We start from the raw sequence: 23,541 nt of genomic DNA on the forward strand, positions 1-23,541 counted from the left end.
GTCTTGCATCCTAGGAGGATCTTTATTAACTCAACCCGATTTGGGATGGGCAGGCTGAAAGTTTTGCTCAAGTCTGCTCTTGGCCAACCACCTAAAAAATTTGGATAAGGATTTTAGGGCACCATGTTGGGAAATTAACACTTGTCCATGTTGGCTCCTTTGGCCGGTGAGCCAAATGGTGGGAATATGAGCCCAACAATCTGTTCCATTCCTAGCCTATCTGTCATCATGTCCCTCTTCCCCTTCGTGGATGAGTTTTGGGATTTCATTTCCCCCCCCCCCCAATCTTTCAAACAAGCCTGTGTTATTCTAAGGCATATTTCATCCTCCCTTAGAGGACATCTCAGCCTTACCACAGACCCTGGTCTTTTCTCTTGTCTGCATTTACTCCTTTGACATACGGTATGCGGAATAAGAGAAGGGGGTACAATCAGAAAAGTCATGGCAGAGTGACACTTATTTCCTCCTGTCCCAGATCTACAGGTTGTAGGGTGGTGATTCCCATCCCCGGCAATTAACACCCAAAATTTGCCCCCACCCCAACCCTATTGGCCAGAAGTTGAAACTTGTTAGAGAACCCGAACATATGAACGCATGACTCTGCCTTATACTGACTCAGCCCCTTGGTCCATCAAAATCCATATTGTGTACTCAGACCAGCAGCAGCTGTCCAGGGTCTCAGGCAGGGGTCTTTCACATCACCTACTTGCCTAGTCCCTTTAACTGGAGGTGCTGCAGATTGAATTTGGAACCTTCTGCATGCAAGCAGATGCTCTACCATGGCCCCTCCCCTGACGGCTTTGTTTGTCTCTAAGGAAACTGCAGTCGGTGAAGGACCAGTACAAGAAGGAAAGCAGCAGAGGGTCTCCTCAGGCTTGCAGGCCAAAAAGAGGTCCTCAGTTAAAATGTCAAAATCCACCAGCAGAGCTCAGAAAGTTAAGCAAGAGGGTCAAACGTCAAAGGATGTTACAAGCAAACCTTCAAGGGTGAAAGACCAGCGGTACTCCCACGAAAAAGTGGTGAAAGTAGAAACCTCTGGAAAGGAAGCCAGAGAACTTAAGGAAGAGAGTGTGGAGGACAGAAGGCCTGATGAAGAGCGAGGCCTCACTGAAAAACCAGGCACTGGACTAAGCCAAGATGAGAGACCAGCAGAAGCCACGGTCCATTGGCTTTTAGAGCAGCCTTTAGAGAGTGAGGCAAGCCAGGAACCTGCTGGAACGAGACAAGAAGTGGTGGCTTCTCCGCATAAAGACGGCACCATTAGCAGAACTGATCCGGAAGATGCTGCCAGGGCAGCTGACCTTGCTGTCTCAGCCAAGGAAGAAAGCCTCAGTAAGCCAATGATTGTGGAAATGTCCCCCCAGGAGGGAGAACCCTCCAGCTCACTCACCCCTGTCCAGGGTCTCTCTCCAATTGATGAGAAAGGGTCTGTCCTGTTTTCTGCCCTCCCAGGCATGATGTTTGAAGAGAAGGGCAAGGAGGTCTGTACACACCCACTTGTGAGTATTGCGTAGATTGTTGTGACTCAGAAATTAGGGTTGCCAGCTCAAGATTTGGAAATTCCTGGAGATTTGGGGGTGGGGTCTGCAGAGGGTGGGGTGTGGAGAAGGGAAGGACCTCAGTCAGATAAAATGCCATAGAGTCTACCCTCCAAAGCGACTGGTTTTTTTCCAGGTGTACTGATCTCCTTTACCTGGAGATCAGTTGTAATTCTAGGAGATCTCCAGGGTCCACCTGGAGGTTGGCAACCTGACTCAGAAAGAACATGTGCCCATAGAAATGGGAACCCTGGGCAGAGAAACAAGTCAGGGAAAGTAGGATTTTGTTTAAAATGCATGCACACACCTTATTTATTTAAAATATTTTTTGCCACATCTTGCATTTCCAAGGCAGAATGTAAAAAGCAATAAAACCCAACACACAAGTAAAATTCAATCAATCCAGGAAAAAAAAGAACCAAACAAACCTGTTATCCAAATCGGAATTAAAATACTGCAAAATGGCAATCTGGGTGCCACAAGAAGGACAACAAAACACTGCAAGACGCTGAAAACAAACGAAGGGGTAGAGGGTGAAAAAAAGGACCTCTCTCCAGAAACACACAAACATACCTTATACTGGTTCTTGTAGGTTATCCGGGCTGTGTAACCGTGGTCTTGGTATTTTCTTTCCTGACGTTTCGCCCGCAGCTGCGAGGAAAAGCCTGTAATTTCTCCCCTCCTATGACTAGTAGAAGCAGGATAAGATTTAGATTCAGATAGTTTATTTGTGGCCCTTGGCCAGATAAAACAAGATACATGGACTAAAATGGTTTTACCGACAAAGGTTTACAGTCCGAGTCTTAAGTCACTTAAAAAATAAAAATAATAAAATAAATAACATCCAAGTTACATCTGCCATTTGGACTAAGAGACTACTCTGTGGCAACGAATTGTTATTGCAGCCATACAAAATTTTGCTACCTGAGAGGTGATTGAGGGATTATCTCCTTGTAGGAGCTTTTCTATCTTTTCTCTTTCCCTGACAGGTCCCATTCTCAGTATGAGGGGCTCAATAAACTTAGAACGGGGTATAGTGTAATAGTTACAGTTCAGGAGAACATGTTCAGTGATTTCTAAATTCCTGGATTTGCAGGAGCATATTCTCTCTGCCCTGGGTATCTTCTTGAATTTCCCCTCTAACATAGCAGAGGGGAAGGCTGCACACCTAGCCAAGGTAAAAGCCCTCCTATATTTGTTTATCTCTAAATAATAGAGAGAGGCTGCCGGTGCAAGGATAAATTTGGAGAGGGGGTGAGCCATAAATAGGGGCACTCTTGCTAGAGAAGCAGGATAAATGATCCAGAATGAGAGAAATAATGCAGTTTGGCTCAAAAAGTATAATTTTTACAAGTCATAAAGTTTGCCATAGTACAGAATTTCTGTTTTGGTTATTTTTAAAATACCACTGGGCATACACAACTCTGAAAATAATGTTCTCCTTTTAGAATTTATCGTGGGTCTTTGGCTATAACAGCAGACTCCCAGTTTTCAACCTAATGGATGAAGAATGTAGGGTTATTTTGTACGTCTCCTCTCACACGGCTGTGATCCATGACCTCCAAAGGAATAAGCAGTATCACCTCCAGGTATGCAGTGCGATAAATAGAAGGTTGTGGGGAGCTATATGAGGTCAGGAAAATGGTGTGAAGAGCTCCCTCTGCTGGGGTCCTGATCACAGCCCTCCGCACCCCATCTAGCGACGAATTGCCAATTTGCAAAATGTTCCAGAGGTCCAATCAGAGACCTCTTCGTTCCTGGTCTCTGGTGTAAACCTAAAAATGTAATATGGGAAGACACCCCAAAGGAGAGTGCGAATCCTGACCAATGCACGGTACCATCAGAATCTTCTGTGTTTTGTAGAGTAACAACAGGATCAGGTCTCTGCCATTAGAAATTCACAGTCTAAAACCTAAAGGAGAGGAGATCCTGAAGGGAAGGAAGAGATAAAGAGGCGAGACACCTGCTCCATTTTCATAGCCCATGGCCATTGAGCCAAACTGGCCTTCCAACACTAAGTAGAGCCTGGGAAAAGGAGGTGCCGACTCCACAGCCCACTGGAGATACTTCTTCACCCACTGCATTGTTAACCTGTGGGATTCAGTGCTTCAAGATCTTGGTGGTAGCTTTGACAAGACAGCTTTGACAAGACAGTTATGGTGGATCAATCTGTTGGTAGACCTGAAGGCCAAATTTTTAGAGTCAGTACTAGGGCAGCCACCAATGATGGATTGAGAAATTCCTGGAGATTTGGGGGTGGTGCCTGGATAGGAGGTCGCGCAGTGGGAATTTGATGTCACCCTAGGTCACCATTTCTCCTAGACTCCCCGGTATACCATGCAGCCTAACTTCTGAAATCATCATTCCCTCCTGGGGAATGAAACTCTGTAGTATGGAGATCAATGGTAATTCTAGGACATATATCATGATGGGTAGCCGTATTAGTCTGTCTGTAGCAGTAGAAACAAGCAAGAGTCCAGTAGCACCTTAAAGTCTAACAAAATTTCTGGCAGGGTTTGAGCTTCCGTGAGCTACAGCTCACTTCTTCAGATACAGCTAGAATGTGCTTCTAGCGGTATCTGAAGAAGTGAGCTGTGACTCACGAAAGCTCATACCCGGCCAGAAATTTTGTTCTCTTTAAGGTGCTACTGGACTCTTGCTCTTTTCTAATTCTAGGACGATTCCTGACCCTACCTGGAAGTTGGTAACCTTACCCCAAAGTACCTGAACCCAGAGACAAGGAACTGGGGATGGCCCTGCTCGTGAGCTTTCCCTGGAGTGTCTGGCACAGAATATACAACCAGATTGCCCCTGAAGGTGGGGTGGAGGAGGGACCATGCTTGGCAGAGTGTGTGACTCAGAGGCCTGCTGACGATTTCTGATCAAATGACCCCAGATATTCACAGCAAGGCCTCTTTCCTTAGGGACACTCAAGTTGCATATCTTGTGTCTGTGTGAGTGAAGACCGAAGATGGATAGCGACAGCTGACCGAGGTCCCGAGAGCTTGGTGATTGTCTGGGACGGCTACTCTGCGTAAGCACTTGGGCCACTGCTGTTTTCATTCAGGAATGCTCACGCAATACAGGTCTGCCCGTTTAAGGGTAAGCTGCGGCCCACAAAGAGGCACCGGGAGGGCAGAAACCACCAGAAAACCCACCCGTCCACTCTCTAAAACATCTCCCTCTGGTGTTCTCTAAGCTCTCAGGGGCTGAAACAGGCATTTCCCCCCATCTACCTTTCCCCCTCGAATTGATATTCACCCGCTCTCAATATCCCCTCCCCTCCTGGAGGATGCTCAGTCCATCTTAGGCTATTTATTTTTGTTGTTGTTGTCAATTTGTTAAGTCATTTTTTTTTTTACATACCTGTGAAGTTTCCCAAGTAGGCAGAGACCCCTACCTAGTTTTGCTGCTTTTGCCGTTAGGGCTGCTGGCTCCGAGTTGGGAAATACCTGGAGATTTTGGGGGTGGAGCCTAGGGTTGCCGACCTCTAGGTAATAGCAGAAGATCTCCTGCTATTACAACTGATCTCCAGCCAATAGAGATCAGTTCACCTGGAGAAAATGGCCAATTTGCCAATTGGACTCTATGGCATTGAAGTCCCTCCCCTCCCCAAACCCCACCCTCCTCAGGCTCCGCCCCAAAAACCTCCCACCTATGGCGAAGAGGGACCTGGCAACCCTAGTGGAGCCTGAGGAGGGCAGGGTTTGGGGAGGGATTTCAATGTGGTATAAAGCCATAGAGTCCACCTTCCAAAGTGGTTGTTTTCTCCAGGTGAACTGATCTCTGTTGCCTGGAGATCAGTTGTAATAGCGGGAGATCTCCAGCTACCACCTGGAGGTTGGCAATCCATTTTGTCATCTACAGTGGGGCCAGCCAGTTTACTACTAAATATTTATTTAATTAATTTGTTCATTTATACTGCACTTTTCTCCCCAGTGGGGCACCAAAATAGCTTACAACATTCCCCCCCTTCTCCGTTTTATCTTCACATCAACCCTGTGAGATAGATTAGGCTGAGAGATAATAACTGGCCCAAGAGCACTCATCACACTTCCACGGCAGATTGGGGATTTGAACCCAGTTCTTTCTTCCAGACCCTCGTCTGACACTCTTAACCATTTTACCAGGCTGGCTCTATATATTATACATTAGCACTATAATTATATATATATATTAGTACACTCTATATTAGATAAATTAGTACTACTAGCGCCATGAAGCCTCCCTGTCCAGAGGCACTGTATCTCGGAATGCTACCTGCTAGGGGAGGAGCAACAAGCCTTGCTCATGGCCTTCCAGAAGCACCGGGTTGGCCACTGTTTAAAACAGAATGGTAGACTAGGAAGACTAGTTCTAAAGGAGCTTCTCCGATGTTCTTTTGTTCCATTTTGATTAGTGCCAGTTCCTTCAATATATTGTGTCATCGTTACATTTTCTACAAAGATAGCACACAGCCGAACAATTAATTTGCAAATGTTTCTGCTTCCATCTCTCTGAATAAATTGTTCTAGGTTGGTTCTGTAGAATTCCCTCCTTTATTTTGGTTAACTGGATGTTTGGTATCTGCCAAGCCAGAGAGGGTCCCAGACTTTTCTCTTTGCCCTAAGTAGAAAACAGGGTTGCACTTACCTGTAACTGCTGTTCATTCTCTGCAGGGACGCATCGGGAGACGTGCTTAAATGGATAACTTCTACTCTCATTGGCTTGTTTCTTCAGTGTTCCCGTGCACACAATATTTGACAGTCACCCAGAAGGTGGAGTCTGTGCCGTTGCGTTTTCCCACGATTCCAGGTTTTTGGCTACCGTTGGTGCTGGGGAAGTCCAGGTAGAGGAATCTTTTATTCTACATCAGTGTTTCTCAGTTAGGGGAGGGGCACATGAGTGTGGCCAGATCAGCTGAGTCAAGGTAGGAAGCCATCTTCCAGGCTAAACAATGATGGCTCAGGCTGGAGGTGAAGTAACACCAGAAGAGTGTGCATTGCAAAAGTAGGGGTGCAAGAAAAACACACTGGTCATTTATGCATGGGTGCTTGGACTCATGCTCGCCCCATCTGACTCGGTTGTTTCTTGGAGTTCTGCATGAGTTTTTCGTCCATTAGAAATGACCTCGCCAGCCCTCGCCATCTCTGGGTCTTCCCATTCCTCTGTTAACCCGACTCTTAAGAACATAAGAAAGGCCCTGCTGGATCAGACAAAGGCCCATCAAGTCCAGCAGTCTGTTCACACAGTGGCCAACCAGGTGCCTCTAGGAAGCCCACTAACAAGACGAGTGCAGCAGCACCATCCTGCCTGTGTTCCACCGCACCCAAAATGCGGTGCATGCTCCTCTGATACTAGAGAGAATAGGTATGCAACATGACTAGTATCCATTCTAACTAACAGCCATGAATACCCCTCTCCTCCATGAATATGTCCACTCCCCTCTTAAAGCCCTCCAAGCTGGCAGCCATCACAACATCCTGGGGCAGGGAGTTCCACAATGTAACTATGCGTTGTATGAAAAAATACTTCCTTTTATCTGTTTTGAATCTCTCATCCTCCAGCTTTAGCAGATGACCCCATGTTCTAGTATTATGGGACAGGGAGAAAAACTTCTCCCTGTCCACTCTCTCCAAACCATGCATAATTTTATAGACCTCTATCATATCTCCCCTCAGCCGCCTTCTTTCCAAGCTAAACAGCCCTAAGCGTCTTAACTGCTCTCCATAGGACAGTTGCTCTAGTCCCCTAATAATTTTGGTCGCTCTTTTCTGCACCTTCTCAAGCTCTGTAATATCCTATTTTAGGTGTGGTGACCAGAACTGTACACAGTATTCCAAGTGTGGTCTCACCATAGATTTGTACAAGGGCAGTATGATATCAGCAGTTTTATTTTCTATTCCTCGTCTAATTATGGCCAGCATGGAATTTGGCTTTTTTACAGCAGCCGCACACTGGGTTGACATCTTCATTGAGCTATTCACTACCACCCCAAGATCCCTTTCTTGGTCTGTTGCTGCCAGCACAGATCCCATCAGTGTATATGTGAAGTTGGGATTTTTTGTCCCAATATGCATCACTTTACACTTACTCACATTGAATCTCATTTGCCATTTTAATGCCCATTCTTCCAGTATGCAGAGATCCTTCTAGAGCTCTTCACAGTCCGATTTTGTTTTAACCACCCTAAATAATTTGGTGTCATCTGCAAACTTGGCTACTTCACTGTTTAACCCCAACTCCAGGTCATTGATGAACAGGTGGAAAAGCACCGGTCCCAACACAGATCCCTGAGGCACCCCACTGCTCACATCCTGCCATTGTGAGAACTGACCATTGATTCCTACTCACTGCTTCCTATTTTTCAGCCAGCTCTCAATCAATAAGAGGACTTGTCCTCTTATCCCATGACTATGAAGTTTGCTTAGCAGTCTTTGGTGGGGGACTTTGTCAAAAGCTTTTTGGAAATCCAAATACACAATATCCACAGGCTCATTCCTGTCCACATGCTTATTGACGCTTTCAAAAAACTTTAATAGGTTAGTGAGACAGGACCTACCTTTACAGAAGCCATGTTGGGTTTTGCCCAGCAGACCTTGCCCTTCTATATGCTTGACAATTCTATCTTTAATAATGCTTTCCACTAATTTACCCAGAACAGACATTAAGCTTTTTAAAACCAAGGCTTAGATTGCTCTAATTTTGTTTTTTTGTTCTTAAAATGCTATTTTATGCAGCAATTGGGTTTGGGGGAGCGAGGAATTTTCTCTCACAGTGAGCATGACAAAGAAAACCAATTGCAAAGCAACATTTAAAGGGGCGGGACTTGATTTGAGTTTGGAGACTGCTGGTGCAGAGATTCCCAACAGGAAAGTGTGGGTCCAGCCAGCAACGAACCTCAGGTAAAACTCCCATGCATAAATGGCCACAGAGATGCAAGAGACGGGGAGAGACTGAAGGTACATTTATGCGGGGATATCTGTGAACCAGGGATAAACACCCCTGGGGAATCACCTAATAAAATGTCAGGGCGCAGTGCAGGTGGGAAGTCTGGGAGGCTTAAAAGGGAGTGCGATTTTACAGCCTTAATAGTGTTTTTCCTTCACACCAGAAAGTTGGCATTTGGAAGTGGACCTCATCTGAAACAAAGCCTGTTTGCAGCATAGAACTCCTGCCTCAGTATGGTTTTCAGGTGAGCCGTTCCGATCATTTATACGGGAGACAATTGTGTACCTCCCTGCTGGGGATAAGGCAGAGGGCCCTGCGCTGTGAAAGCTCACTCCTCACATTGTCACGAGATTCCCTATTTTCTGTCTGGGATCAGCCTCTCAGGGTCCCTGTACACATTACACATTACAAAGTCTGTTGGGGAACAACACAAGGACTTTGTATCACGCACACAATGGATTTTTATGCCTCCCATGCACAATCCAGTGTTTTTGCATTTGCAACCACAGCACACAGGGAGAAGTGGCTGTAGCCTCCATTCCCCTGCTCTTTTCACATGCTCAGATTGCTCCATGGAGATGCTTTTGGTTCCATTGGGAAACTTGCGTGTGGTCACATAAATGACATGATTTTTGCCATGAAGCCAATGTTGCCAGGTTAAATCACTGAATGGAGGGCATTCCTGTTGATCCTTTCCTCCTGCACAACATAAGAACATAAGAAAAGCCATGCTGGATCAGACCAAGGCCCATCAAGACCAGCAGTCTGTTCACATGGTGGCCAACCAGGTGCCTCTAGGAAGCCCACAAGCAAGACCACATCAGCAGCATTATCCTGCCTGTGTTCCATAGCACCTAAGATAATAGGCATGCTCCTCTGATACTGAAGAGAATAAGTATGCATCATGACCAGTATCCATTTTGACTAGTAGCCATGGATAGCCCTCTCCTCCATGAACATGTCCACTCCCCTCTTAAAGCCTTCCAAGTTGGCAGCCATCACCACATCCTGGGGCTCAAAGAGTTCCCTGCACTGGGGGAAGCTGCCACTTTTAGCAGACCTGATCTGTTGGGTTTTGCCCAACCGCTGGGGCACCACCACAGGCAAGTCCCCGTCTGTGGTTTCTACCCACCTTACTGCCACAGAACAGGGCCTCCATTGCAAATCTTAGCTGACTATGAAGCTTGTATATTGCTAATGGTGTCTACCATTTTGTTTGTTGTTCTTCCAGGACTACATTGCATTTAATTGCCGAAACCACTGTGAGTTGGTCAGCAACAGCACCACGCAAGTCATATTCTACATGTGGGTAAGTTGAGACGAATGACCTCCGGGATATTTGGCAGGGTAATTTTACGCAATAGTGTATCCAGAAGAGAGGCAGGCAGGGCCGGACAGTGGCGGGGGGGGGGGGTTTCTTTGTGTAGGAAGATGCAGGTGAGGGGAGGCTCCGTCCTGCTTCTTGCCTTGCGTGCCTCCCTGTGCTCTGGGGCGTCCAGTGTTTCCTTCCAGCCCTGGATGGCTTCCGGCATTGGAGCCTGGCAGGGAGAAAACTCCTTTCAAGCAAGAGGACGCAGCAAAGTAAAGAGCAGGAGGGGGGCTAGGTTTTGCTCTGGAACAAAATGCTTCTGTGGCAAGGGTCCCCGAGCGTTTTGAGCCTGTGGGGACCTTTGAAACTCTGACACGGGTTGGTGGCTGCAACTTCAAAATGGCCATTGCAGGAGGCAGAGCCAACCACACAGGGGAAGCCCAAGTGTAGGGGAGAAGAGGGACAATTGAAAATTCACCGGGAAGAGGTATGAGATTATAACTGACACTGTGGTGGCGGCTGCTACTGAAACAGTGTTATTTTAACCTGCAGAGCCAATCAGATATCCAGTGGCAAATCAGAAGCCCTGTGGGCAAGAGCCCCACCTGCCCCCTTTCTAAAAAATACTTGTGTCAGCAGGCACCACGGAGCCCGCAGGCACCACGATGGGGACCCCTGTTCAATGGTAATCCTTGTTCTTCCTCAGTTCTGTTCATCATTCGTTTTCATAATTGTTCACAAATTCTCTCTCTGCTCCCTTACCAAAAGAGGGAGTGGCACCATGCACAGGTGTTCGGGGCCGTGTCTCTTTCGGTCACACCTTTTTCTCCATTGCTCCTTAGGAAGGCGGCAGTTTGCAGTGCCACGCTCCCCTCCTGACGGACAGAGTGAGTATGAACATGGAACATGGGTAGGGACTGGCCGAATCGCACATCCTTCCCTTGTACTGAGATTCTGCCGTGCGGGAATTAGGGTTGCCAGGACCCTCTTTGCCACCGGCGGGGAGGTTTTTGGGGCGAAGCCTGAGGAGGGAGGGGTTTGGGGAGAGGAGGGGCTTCAATGCCATAGAGTCCAATGGCCAAAGCGGCCATTTTCTCCAGGGGAACTGATCTCTGTCGGCTGGAGATCAGTTGTAATAGCTGAAGATCTCCAGCTAGTACCTGGAGGTTCGCAACCCTAGCAGGAATCTGTGGTGCTTGATTAAAAAAAACCCTGACATGAGCTAGCAAAGACTTCTCATGCAGGCAGAGCTGGTGGATCGAGGAGTTTTGCTGGCCCAGGTGAGGCACACCCACTGCCAGCCGCCCTCCGGAGCTCCGACGCCACTTTTCTGAGCCCAGTTCACACTTGTAACCTGACGTCCCGTCCATGCTCCTGCCCCATGCATAAATCTCCTGACTCATGAAAGAAACATTTTCTTTCTTTTTTTCATTTCTGTGTTATATAAACAAGCTGGGGGGCACACAAGGAATCGCAGGAAAGGGGGGGGCAATTGGGAAATCCCACCCCATTGCCCCCCAACCTCCTTCAAGATTCTGTGTGGAAGTTGCCCTCCCTCACTTTGTATCCCTTGATCAACTGTCGGCAGCTCTTAATATTCCACACTTCCTGGAGCACATTCTGTTCTCGTCAGGCCATTTTCGGATGGGGAGGGGGATGGCAGATGGTTAATTTACAAAGCTGGTTTCTTTCTGTATGTGGGGAGGCCCCCAAGCATGTGCAGACCCCTGGCTTCTGTGCAGCTGGCCAGGTTGTGCTGTTTTGGGGACAGCCACTTTACAGTTAGATGTAGCGACACACCTCATCCCAGCCCCCGAGTCTTTGTGTGAACGGCAGACTGTAAGTGAAGCAATAAATAATAAATGCATAAAATGATGCAGCTTCTACTCCGGCAGGTTAATGCCCCTCTCTGTGTTGTTTTCCCTCCAGCGTTCTTCAGCTGGAAGTAATGTCGCCAACTTTTAATCTAATCCCTATAGCTGTCCCTCTAGCATCAGTTTGATCTGCAGGAATTAAATAATTTGATCTCCATGCCATGAGAAGAAGAAGAGTTGGTTTTTATATGCCGACTTTCTCTACCCCTTAAGGGAGATTCAAACCAGCTGACAGTCACCTTCCCTTCCCCTCCCCACAACAGACACCTTGTGAGGTAGGTGGGCTGAGAGAGCTCTAAGAGAGCTGTGACTAGCTCAAGGTCACCCAGCTGGCTTCACGTGTAGGAGTGGAGAAACCAACCCAGTTCACCAGATTAGAGTCTGCCACTCACATGGAGGAGTGGGGGAATCAAACCCGGTTCTCCAGATTAGAGTCCACCGCTCCAAACCACCGCTCTTAACCACTACTCCATGCTGGCTGCCTGCAACTGCTCATTTCCACATATCCAACCTCTATTAAAAGCTCAAGAGGACACTTTTTTCCCCCTGGTCAGTTGTCAACTTTAGCTGGGAGCCTGCGAAGAACAGAGTGGTGGTTCCAGACCCCAAACTCTTCCTCCAGAATGCAGAGTGCCAGATTTCCCCACCTCCCTCTGTATATTTCTCTCTCTTTAAGTGACTCTCAGCTCCTTTCAGCATCCCACACCTCTTGGAGCACAGTCAGCCCTCAGTAGGCCGCTTTGGATTTATTTTGACCAGCTTAGTTGGGTTGCCGATCTTCTGGTATTACAGCCGATCCCCAGGCGACAGAGATCAGGTCCTCTGGAGAAAACGGCTGCTGTGGAGGGTGGGCTGTATGGCATTATACCCTGCTGAGGTCCCTTCTCTCCCCACAGCTTGCTCTCCCCGGCCCCACCTCCAAATCTCCAGGAATTTCCCAACCTGAGTTGGCAACCCTGTTACAAGGCCATGTTTTTCTGACTGCCGGAGGAAATCCCTGTGCATACAAAATCCTCTGCAGGAGAACATAAGAACGTAAAGGCCATGCTGGATCAGACCAAAGTCCATCAAGTCCAGCAGTCTGTTCACACAGTGGCCAACCAGGTGCCTCTAGGAAGCCCACAAACAAGGCGACTGCAGCAGCACCATCCTGCCTGTGTTTCACAGCACCTAATATATTCGGCATGCTCCTCTGATCCTGGAGATAATATGTATGCATCATGACTGGTATCCATTTTGACTAGTAGCCATGACTACCCCTCTTCTCCACAAACATGTCCACTCCCCTCTTAAAGCCTTAAAGGCCTGGTGTTGCTGCTTCTGACTGGCACTTGACCGTTAGATATCACAACGTGCTGTGTTCTTTTGTTTTATGTTCTTCTCCAGACATTCAACAAGGTTGTGGGACTCTTTAGCCAATCCCTTTTCCACTTTAGCACTGAACAAGCTGTCACAGGAACACTGGAAGGGAAACTGGTAGTTTGGGATGCCATAAACCCATCCTCCAAGTCTGCTGTCTCATACGTCAAGCCCTACAACATGAAAGCCATCAAACTTGTGCACCTGCAGAAAGACGGGATCACGGCTCTGGCTGTCATAGACAAGTAAGATGTTGGTCCTACCGAACCATCCCTTTTCCCACTTCTGGATTCCTTGGGGTTAAGGAGCGGGTAGTTTCCTGCCCTGGAAGGGTAACTTGGAGGCCTGCTTCTACACCTGGGCTTAATCCTAATCTAGAGTCCCACTTTGTGTGGAATAAATGAACTCCAAGTCACCAGGGCATTTGCGTTCAGACGTCTTGGTGTATGGGCGCTTGATCCAACCTGTATGTTTTGCATCAGGCTTTGTACCTGAAAAGAGGTGAGACAAATGAAGGGTGGGCATGAGCATGTTGGGTTGTGGCTCCCACCTGGTGGAATGGTCTGCCTGAGCTAGGAAGGCTTCCATGCCTTTTTCATGATGCAGAATGAGTAAAATAAAATTGTCTGGGAGGACATTTTTTATAAGTCTAATAGGGTTGTAGTTTATTGTATGTGTTGTCTTGATTTTACTGCGTTGTCTTATAACTCTTATAAACAATTGGATCACAGTGTGTCTTAAACCCTTATTGCCTTGTTTTCTAATTTTGTTATCCGCTTTGAGACTCAGCAAGAAATGCGGTTTGTAAAATAAGCAAGTGAACAAGTAATTAATTAAATGAAACAAGCTGAATTTTTGCCAATCAGACTTCAGCTGCAACTTGTCATGACATCTCAATATGGCAGGAGAGAGAGTGACCAGCTTTAAGGTCACCTGGGGATTTTGAGGATGAAATGACACGTTCCACGCAAGAGATGTGACTGAATACCTTAATGCAGGGGTCCCCAATGTGGTGCCCACAGATATGTGTCATGTTCAGTTTTGACTGGGAATCCAGCCTGTGGGAAAAGGATTCAGTCACGTCTCCCTCTGTGCTGCTGCTCTGATTACATTTGGTGAGATCACTCCCCCTCACTCTTTTAGGATATTTTGGTTGGTCCCCATAAAAGGTACTACGTGATTTTCATTTTTGGAATTTTTCTGTGAGCCGGTACGGCTACCTGTATTCTCCCAATCCTCCCCTCTCCCATGGTGTCATTAAAGCAAAAATAAGAACCACAGGGAGTCATGCTAGGGTCTCCCATGTCAGCCCCATCAATCATGCTGTCGCCTTGCAAATGTTGAGATAATTTCTCCCCATTTAAACCAGCAGAGGGCACCACTGTACGGATTAAGGGAGCACCGCTATCTGATGGCTTGCATCCCGTAACAAGGTTAATCTTGCATTGCAGCAGGCCCATGCTGCATTTTCAATGTAAAGTTGGGGCAACACTGCTGGTGATGGTATCGCAGCGGGGTGCCCCAGTGTTGCACTGCTCTTGTGCAAATCCTGTGTCACAGAACTGGGCCCCCACCTCCAGGGCCAGGAAAATAGCCACTGAATGTGCTTCTCATAGAGATTATAGTACAAATTTAGCTTGGAAGTACTATAAGACCCTCTACCCTGGGAATTGTGTGTGTGTGTGTGTTTAAAGGGATGGGATTTCCTTGGCCAAGATCCCTACCTTGCATGGTTCAGTGATGGAGCCCCTGTCCTATATGGATTCTCTGGTTAGTCCAAAGTTATGTAGAATCTTTATGCGTTCAAGATTTAATTGCCCCTTTTCAATGGTTTTGCTGAGCCGTATGCTAAAGATCCCTTTTTCAGACTGGCTGTGTCCCTGCCCTCTTCAGTCAGTGGACTCCTTGGTACATATCCTTTTGCACTGTCCTTACGTATATCAACTCAGGCTAAAATGGATTATACCATGTTTTAACAAATGGACAACATCTTCTCGAGCAACTTTGGAGTAAAAGGTTCAGTTCCTCTTACTTAGAGGACTCTGAACCCTCAGCGTACTTATTTTATTGCTCGTTTTATGGAGGCTGCAGAGGAGAGACGAAGGGAGGTGTTTTTAGAGATGGGTCTTATTTAAGTTTTATGGTTTTATTGTTCAAGACCTCGGCCTAAGAAGGGGGGGGAGAAAAGATGGAGCCCCTGCTTTGTGACTGCAGGTGCTGGAAAACCCTCTGCCTGAGGCCCTGGAGAGCTGTTGCTGGACAGAGTAGACAATACTGAGCTGGATGGACCAGTCATGTGACTCAGTAAGGCGGCTTTTTACATTTGTAAGACCAAAATTTTGTTCTGATGTGGAGACGTGTGTAGCATGCCCTTTCCAGAGGAAGCCTCCTGCAAGGGCTACTCGCTCTAGTGTCAGAGAGAGACAGAGAGGGCAGGAACATCCTGAAGAATCTGCATCAACCTTAATATATACTGAGGAGTTATTTAGCTATTTTTCTGATCTGTTTGATGAAGAGCTCTGTTGGAGCCAAAGGCTTGCAAACACTTTCCATGGTGAAATTTGGCCCAATGCTAACATTGTGTTACTTGGTATTAGTATTCTTTGGGCCCAGCGTTGTACTAGATCTCCACAAGAGCTTGTTCTTCTTTTCCAGAAAGATTGTAACGTGTGACGTCAAAGGCCACATCAAATTCTACGATGGATCCCTTCAGCTTCTGCATTGGTACAGCCAGTTTAAACTGGGGCCCATTCAGTCCATTTCCTTCTCCAAGAAACCAGTGTGTCCTTTGAATGCCTCCCAGTTCCCCAGTTCTTCCACCTTAACAGGCCAGCCATTAATTGTCAGGTGAGAATTGATGAAAACACCAGTATTGCGGGTAACTCTTGCCTTTCCAAAAATAGTTTTCAAAATGCAAAGGTGTATTTTTGACAGGTATTTGGCACACCTAATACTGGCTGGGTACCCAAAGGTTGGGAGGAGAAAGGGTAGGTAAAATAATGTTATGTAGAAATATATTTATTGTAAGGTGTTTATATCAGGGTAAAAACCATTAAAAATTATAAAACAAAGCACAATAGCAACTATTAAGGTCGATAAACCTAAACCACACACCATATGCATTTCGGCCAACTGGCCTTCATCAGTGGTCAGATAAAACCCCATATAATGCACACACAAACAATATACAAATGTATCACAACATATAAACAGAATTATAAAAGCCCAGGTATGTGTGTAGGGGTGTATATCAATTTTTAAATTTGAAAGCCCGCTAAGGTGGAATACCTGCTAGTTGTTCTACGTTGGGCTATATTAGTCTCCCATACACAGTGTGCATGCTGGTATCAACCTGATAAATTGGTTCATATAAGATCCCCCTATAAGATCTCCAGGTAGGGTTGCCAACCTCCAGGTGGTGGCTGGAGATCTCCCACTATTACAACTGATCTCCAGCCGATAGCAATCAGTTCACCTGGAGAAAAATGGCCGCTTTGGCAATTGGCCTCTATGGCATTGAAGTCCTGCCCTTTTCCAAACTCCGCCCTCCTCAGGCTCCACCCCCAAATCTCCAGGTATTTCCCAACCTGGAGCTGGCAACCCTATCTCCAGGTATGGGTTGAACCAGATGAGACTTTTTAGAAAACGCATTTATCATGCTTGCAGAGGCCCAGTTCTGCACGGAACCATGACTATTCTGATTCCTCCCCACGGTGCAGGAACTTTATCCTCTCTACATCCGACGGGGTGGTGGTCCACGTCATGACAGAGGGGATGAAAGTGACCAAGTGCTTAGAGGAGCCCAATGGTGCAGTCCACGCCATCGCCTGCCACCCGACCAAGCCTCTCCTGGCCAAGGGGAGTATCTGCGGACTCCTGAAAGTGTGGGACTACAAGATCGATAAGTACCTCGTTAGCCGGATCTTTAAGGGACAGAGTATCCGGAGCATCTGCTACAACCACGATGGTATGGACTCGTACTGCTCCTCACTGTGGGGAGTTCAGGGGGTTCTTCTGCAACAACTGGAGCAAAGAGAGCACTGGGGTTGACTGGCTCCATTGCAGTAGCCATGTGCAGGTCCAGCAGACATAATTTGGGGGCAGCAGCAAACACATAGAATCAGAGTTGGAAGGGACCACCAGGGTCATCTAGTCCAACCCCCTGCGTAATGCAGGAAATTCACAACTACCTCCCCCTCACACCCCCAGTGACCCCCACTCCATGCCCAGAAGATGGCCAAGATGCCCCCCTCTCATGAATTGCCTAAGGTAACAGAATCAGCATTGCTGACAGATGGCCATCTAGCCACCGCTTAAAAAACCCCAGGGAAGGAGCTCTCGCCACCTCCCAAGGAAGCCTGTTCCACTGAGGAACCGCTCTAACTGTTAGAAAGTTCTTCCTAATGTCTAGACAGAAAGTGTTTTGATTTAATTTCAACCCATTGGTTCTGGTCCGACCTTCTGGGGCAACAGAAAACAATTTGGCACAATCCTCTCTATGACAGCCCTTCAAGTACTTGAAGATGGTTGTTGTCATATCACCTCTGAAGTCTTCTCCTCTCCAGGCTAAACATACCCAGCTCCTTCAACCTTTCCTCATAGGACTTGGTCTCCAGACCCCTCACCATCTTTGTTGCCCTCCTCTGGACACGTTCCAGCTTGTCTATATCCTTCTTAAATTGCAGTGCCCAAAACTGAACACAATACCCTAGGTGAGGTCTAACGAGCAGAGTAAAGCAATACCATCACTTCACGTGATCTGGACACTATACTTCTGTTGATGCAGGCCAAGACCGCATTTGCCTTTTTAGCTACTGCATCACACTGCTGACTCGTGTTCATAAGAGGCATGGGTTCCAAAGCAGCATAATTCTAGAAAAGACCCCCCCCCCTTCAGTCATTTTGTTTGTTCCAGCTTCTACACATGGCATGATGAAAACTTGCAAAGAAGGGAGGCTTGAAAAACTACTATCGTCCTATGTGCGTTTTAGGATCCTTGCTGGCCGTTGGGTTTACCGATGGAACTGTTTATATCCTGGATTCAATATCCTTGGAAGACGACACTCTGGAACCTTACAGATACTCAAAAGGCCAAGTCATTCATATGTGCTTCTCCCATGATTCCCAGTACCTTGCAACTGCAGTAAGTGGCTGTTTTTTGTGGCTGTTGTTTTTCTGTCCCTTCCATTCTACGTAAATCACTGCTCTTTGTTGCTGCAGGACAGTGGGTATTGTGTAGTGGTGGAAAGCGACGCGAGGTTACAGCTGAGTTATGGCAATCCTGTAGGTTTCTAGAATCATAGAATCATAGAGCTGGAAGTGGCCACGCAGGCCGTCTAGTCCAACCTCCTGCTCAATGCAGGATCAGCCTAGAGCATCCCTGACAAGTGCTTGTCCAGCCTCTGCTTAAAGACCACCAGTGAAGGGGAGCTCAACGCCTCCCTAGGTAGCTGATTCCTCTGTCAAACAACTCTTACTGTAAAAAACTGTTTCCAGATATCCAGCCGGTACCTCTCCTCCCGCAATTTAAACCCATTATTCTCAAGGCAAGAGATGAACAGAGGTGAGGCTGAAGGATGGCAATGTTCAAATCCTATTTTCCCACAGATTTCCTTGCAAGACTCACAAAATTTCCTGCCAGAAATTTTGTAAGTCTTTAAGGTGCCAGTGGACTCTTGCTCTTTTCTATTACGAATACCCTGGACTTGTTTGGAAGTAAGGCTCAAATTAATTGACCCCAAGGCCATTTATACTTGGTAATTAGCAATGCATTCCAGGCTGAATTGCCCCACATATTTTTTTGAGTTTTTCACGGTTAACTATCGTTCGGGAAGCGACTGCGAAGCTGGCGCATACTGCTTCACATTACTTAAGAGCCCCTTTAATGCGACCTTTTGTGTTTGTTCTGTGGCTGTGGCGGCGAAGAATCCCCTCAAGGAAACATGCAAAATCACAGCTGCACGTTAGCTATGCAACTGGCAATTGCTGGCTATGCAAACAAGGAGCAGGCGAGTGGTGCGTGTGTGTGGAATTTCTCCTTTTGCGTCAGGACCGTGAATAGTCATTTTAAAGATCTCATTTTAAAAAAGAGCTTTAAGCGAGTTTCAAAATTGACCCTGCATAAATGGCCCAAGTTACTTTTATTTTTTTCCCCTTTCAGGATGACAACATGTCAGTAGCCCTTTATAAAAAAATAATTGAAGATGAGAAGGAAGTCTGGGGGCGCCTAGCAGCGCTCCACTCCCACTACAAGGCCATCCGCACCATCCTCTTTGCAGTGCACATAGACAGCGATAAGCCCCGGCTGTTAACTCTGGGAGAAGATCGGCTTTTGGTAGGTCACTTGTCCAAAATGCAAAGGACTGGAGCACTTACTGGTTAAAGTAAAGTATGTGGAAGTCAGTCCAGGGGGAACATATGATTCACCATCATGTTTCATGCAGTGGCCAACCAGTTCTCCTGGAGGGCCAACAAAGAAAGTTTCTAGTAACACCAATGGCTCTTGGCATAAGGAGAGGGAGATTTTTGTGTTGAAGATTGCCAGTTAGAGGTAAATGGGGAGAAATCAACTGGTCTTTGCTGGTGTTTTGGTGGTTACCAGGCTGGGTCACCCAGCCAAGCTCATCATGACCTGATGAATTCAAAACACAGGAATGATTTGCTTGTGTGAATGGGCCACTGGGGAGCTAGAGCCACACACAAAACTTTCATATCACCTGTAATGCAGTTTATTTGCAATGGAATCAATTCACACATTCAGCTGGAGTGAAATCAGGTGAGCTGCGAGCCTGTGTGAAATGGTTCAGTGGTCGGGTTAATGCTGGTCTTTTTGCAGGTGGAATATGACTTGGAAAATAGTGTCACAGATGAACTGGTGGTTATCCGCAGGGACCGCATTGAGCAGAGCGCGGTCCCCAAATATATCACCCAGTACCCTCCTGTCACGACAGAATATTTTTTCCTGACTGCCAACGATCAATACAAAATGAAGCTTTATAATGTGACCACAAAGATGTGCAGGTAACAGGGCAGGCTTGAGCAGCAGGCATTGTTGGGCAGCGGCTGAGGCCCTGCGGCCTTGGGTTGGAGGTGCCAGCGTGGTGTGGTGGTTAGCAGCGGTGGTGTGGAGCAGTGGAGTCTGATCTGGAGAACCGGGTTTGATTCCCCCACTCCTCCACATGAGTGGCAGAGGCTAATCTGGTTAACTGGATTTGTTTCCCCACTCCTCCACACAAAGCCAGCTGGGTGACCTTGGGCTAGTCACAGGTCTCTCAGCCCTAGTTCCCTCACAGGGTGTCTTTTGCTGGGAGGGGAAGGGAAGGGAAGGCGATTGTAAGCCTGTTTGAGTCTCCCTTAAGTGGTAGAGAAAGTTGGCATATAAAAACCAACTCTTCTTCTTTGCACGAGCAACAATCGCAGCCCAGCTTCTCACTCTCTAGTGGTAGGGTTGCCAGGTCCCTCTTCGCCACCGGTGGGAGTTTTCTGGGGCGGAGCCTGAGGAGGGCGGAATTTGGGGAGGGGAGGGACTTCAATGCCATAGAGTCCAATGCCCAAAGCGGCCATTTTCTTCAGGAGGACTGATCTCTGTCGCCTGGAGATCAGTTGTAATAGCGGGAGATCTCCAGCTGCTACCTGGAGGTTGGCCACCCTATCTAGTGCTGTCATTGCCTTGGTACTGGAGGAACTGGGCCAAACGTGCATCTTGTCCTGCATCCTGTTTTCCCACGGTGGCCAACCAGATGTGCCTGAAAGGCTTAAAACCCCGGGCACGAAGGCCAAGGCCTCTCCTGGTGTTGCTCCCAGCTTCTCATTTTCTGAGGTATAGAATCATAGAGTTGGAAGGGACCACCAGGGTCATCTAAGTCCAACCCCCTGCACAATGTAGGAAATTCACAACTATTTCCCCCCCTACACCCCTAGTGACCCCTGCTAAATCAATCAGTCAGTCAGTCAATCAATCAATCGACCTTTATCGGCATATTCTTAGAAATATAGCATAGATGGTACACAAGAATCCTCAATCCATACATTTCCCATATAAAAATGATTTAAACTTTGATCCTAGTCTTAACAACTTGTGACCGCTACTCCATGCCCTCCATGCCAAGATGCCCTCTCTCTCATGAACTGCCTAAGGTATACTGCCTCTGAACCTGGAAGTTTATTTAGCTAGTGTGGCTAAGAACCACTGATGGATCTGTCCTCTTCCAGGGGTTTGCCTAATCCCCGTTTAAAGTCATCGAAGCCCTGGCCATCTCTATATCCTAAGACAGTGTTAATATAGTTCCTCTGCCAGTCTGTTCCTCCCTCTCTCTTTTCAGAAAGACTGTTCTAGGACCTACGTACGGCTCCCCCCTGGAGAAGATTCAAGTCCTTCCACATGCAGAGGGCTGTGATCCCGAGAAATGGTATCTGGCCTACATCACCACAGACAAGGTAGGTGGTGACCCTCCAAGGTGACATGAGGAGTAATTTCTGCCACGTGGCCCAAAGACCGAGAGGAAGGTAGAGTTGCCAACCTCCAGGTACTAGCCTTTGGTGGCTACAGACATCGGGCCGTGAGAAGCTGCAAGGGAGTCACTCTGCCTGGCCTACTGCCCTCACTAAGCCTCTGAACTAGCCTCAGTTACATCCTTCAGAGATAGGGTTGCCAACTGCCAGGTACTAGCTGGAGATCTCCTGTTATTACTACTGATCTCCAGCCGCTAGAGATCAGTTGCCCTGGAGAAGGTGGCCGCTTTGGCAATTGGACTCTATGGCATTGAAGTCCCTTCCCTCCCCAAACCCCTCCCTCCTCAAGCTCCGCCCCAAAAAACCTCCCGACAGTGGCGAAGAGGGACCTGGCAACCCTATTCAGAGAGGCCTTGTGTGATTTCTCCTTCGTCTTATCTTCAAGAGGAAACGGGAGCTGAGATTTGCCTTCCAGAGATGAGACCGGCTCGTTGCAGGTTGTGGAGCAGGTTTAGATTAATCTCTCTGTGGACTGAGACACCCTCCCCATCTTTCTCCCTAGGTCGGGCTGCAGATTTTGCCTATTGATGGGAACCCTCACAAATCCTCCGCCTTCATTTGCCACCCAGCGGGCGTCTCTGACTTCGTCTGTTCCTGCGACGGCTGCCACATCTTCACATCAGGGGGCGACGACTTCAGCGTAATGAAATGGGACGTTAATTTAAAGTAAGTGATGGCAGAGCTTTCTCCGCAATGGTGGCGTGCCAGCTGAGGGCGTCTTGCCAAGCCAAGCCTCGCCTGACACCATCCCGGTCTGCAGAGAAAGCCAGACCCCGACGGCTCAGGTTCTTGTGGGTGCAGAGCCTCTTTAGTGTGGGGTGATAGCTTGGCTAGCACGCCGGAGTAAAATTATTATGAGAATTACATGCAGCCATATAAGGAATGTAATCGTTGCGCCAGAACAAACAGCAGCTGCCCTGGACTGATTATGGGCACAAAGATAGCACAGAGGGAAAGGCTGAAGCTGCTGCTCCCTGTCAGCCCTGGGCTATGCATCTGAGGGGGGCCACAAAACTCCTTGTCCTTGTGTCCCCACCCCAACCAAAATGGACAGGGGACTAGAGCAACTGCCCTATGAGGAGCGGTTAGGACGCTTAGGGCTGTTTAGCTTGGAAAGAAGGCGGCTAAGGGGAGACATGATAGAGGTCTATAAAACTATGCATGGTGTGGAGAGAGTTTTTCTCCCTCTCTCATAATACTAGAACACAGGGTCATCTGCTGAAGCTGGAGGGTGAGAGACTCAAAACTGATAAAAGGAAGTATTTCTTCACACATCGCATACCGTAGTTAAATAATGGAACTCGCTGCCCCAGGATGTGGTGATGGCTGCCAACTTGGAAGGCTTTAAGAGGGGAGTGGACATGTTCATGGAGGAGAGAGCTATCCATGGCTACTAGTTAAAGTGGATACTAGTCATGATGCATACTTATTCTCTCCAGTATTAGAGGAGCATGCCCATTATATCAGGTGGTGTGGAACACAGGCAGGATGGTGCTGCTGCAGTCGTCTTGTTTGTGGGCTTCCTAGAGGCACCTGGTTGGCCACTGCATGAACAGACTGCTGGACTTGATGGACCTTGGTCTGATCCAGCAGGGCTTTTCTTATATTCTTATGCGGTGACTCTGTAACGTGAGGATCAGTCCTGAACATCTTCTCTTTGCTGGTAGGGAAAATTGCCCAGCCAGTCTTTGAGGACTGAAACCTATATCCTCTGGGCTGGCCTCTTTGGTTCTAATTGTGCGGAAAGGGAAGAGAAAGCTCCCTTCGAAGTTCTTTTGTTGTCGAACAGAAATTGCACAATGTGCCCTTGTTGTTTTTGCGAAATGCTGGCTGCGGCATTTTGGAGAAGCTGAAATATTTGTGTTCTGCTGTTAAAAGGAACATACCAGATTTTCTGCATTTCCTAGGAGAGAAGAAATCTTTTGCTGGCTTACTGACGTCTGCGGCCAATAAGGTTGTCAGAACTGCGTATTTTATGGCGGGGGGGGGGTGTCTGCTCCCCCCCCCCGTAGTGTCCTTG

At 47.5% G+C, this 23,541-nt stretch overlaps 1 protein-coding gene across 1 annotated transcript in view; it reads left to right on the forward strand.

Annotated features, from left to right (window-relative positions):
- The window catches only part of CFAP251 (cilia and flagella associated protein 251), a 33,643-nt gene that overhangs the window by 959 nt on the left and 9,143 nt on the right, over positions 1 to 23,541 (forward strand). The window contains exons 2-16 of the mRNA XM_056859095.1: positions 816 to 1,499; positions 2,987 to 3,127; positions 4,463 to 4,572; positions 6,258 to 6,366; positions 8,632 to 8,712; positions 9,700 to 9,777; positions 10,620 to 10,664; positions 13,038 to 13,255; positions 15,666 to 15,857; positions 16,730 to 16,977; positions 18,002 to 18,153; positions 19,171 to 19,344; positions 19,846 to 20,030; positions 21,332 to 21,446; positions 22,024 to 22,187. Of these exons, the coding sequence (XP_056715073.1) occupies positions 816 to 1,499; positions 2,987 to 3,127; positions 4,463 to 4,572; positions 6,258 to 6,366; positions 8,632 to 8,712; positions 9,700 to 9,777; positions 10,620 to 10,664; positions 13,038 to 13,255; positions 15,666 to 15,857; positions 16,730 to 16,977; positions 18,002 to 18,153; positions 19,171 to 19,344; positions 19,846 to 20,030; positions 21,332 to 21,446; positions 22,024 to 22,187 (2,696 nt within the window). The remainder of the gene's footprint in view (positions 1 to 815; positions 1,500 to 2,986; positions 3,128 to 4,462; positions 4,573 to 6,257; positions 6,367 to 8,631; positions 8,713 to 9,699; positions 9,778 to 10,619; positions 10,665 to 13,037; positions 13,256 to 15,665; positions 15,858 to 16,729; positions 16,978 to 18,001; positions 18,154 to 19,170; positions 19,345 to 19,845; positions 20,031 to 21,331; positions 21,447 to 22,023; positions 22,188 to 23,541) is intronic.

The sequence above is a fragment of the Euleptes europaea genome, chromosome 13 (genome assembly GCF_029931775.1).
Source record: "Euleptes europaea isolate rEulEur1 chromosome 13, rEulEur1.hap1, whole genome shotgun sequence".
Taxonomy (NCBI): domain Eukaryota; kingdom Metazoa; phylum Chordata; class Lepidosauria; order Squamata; family Sphaerodactylidae; genus Euleptes; species Euleptes europaea.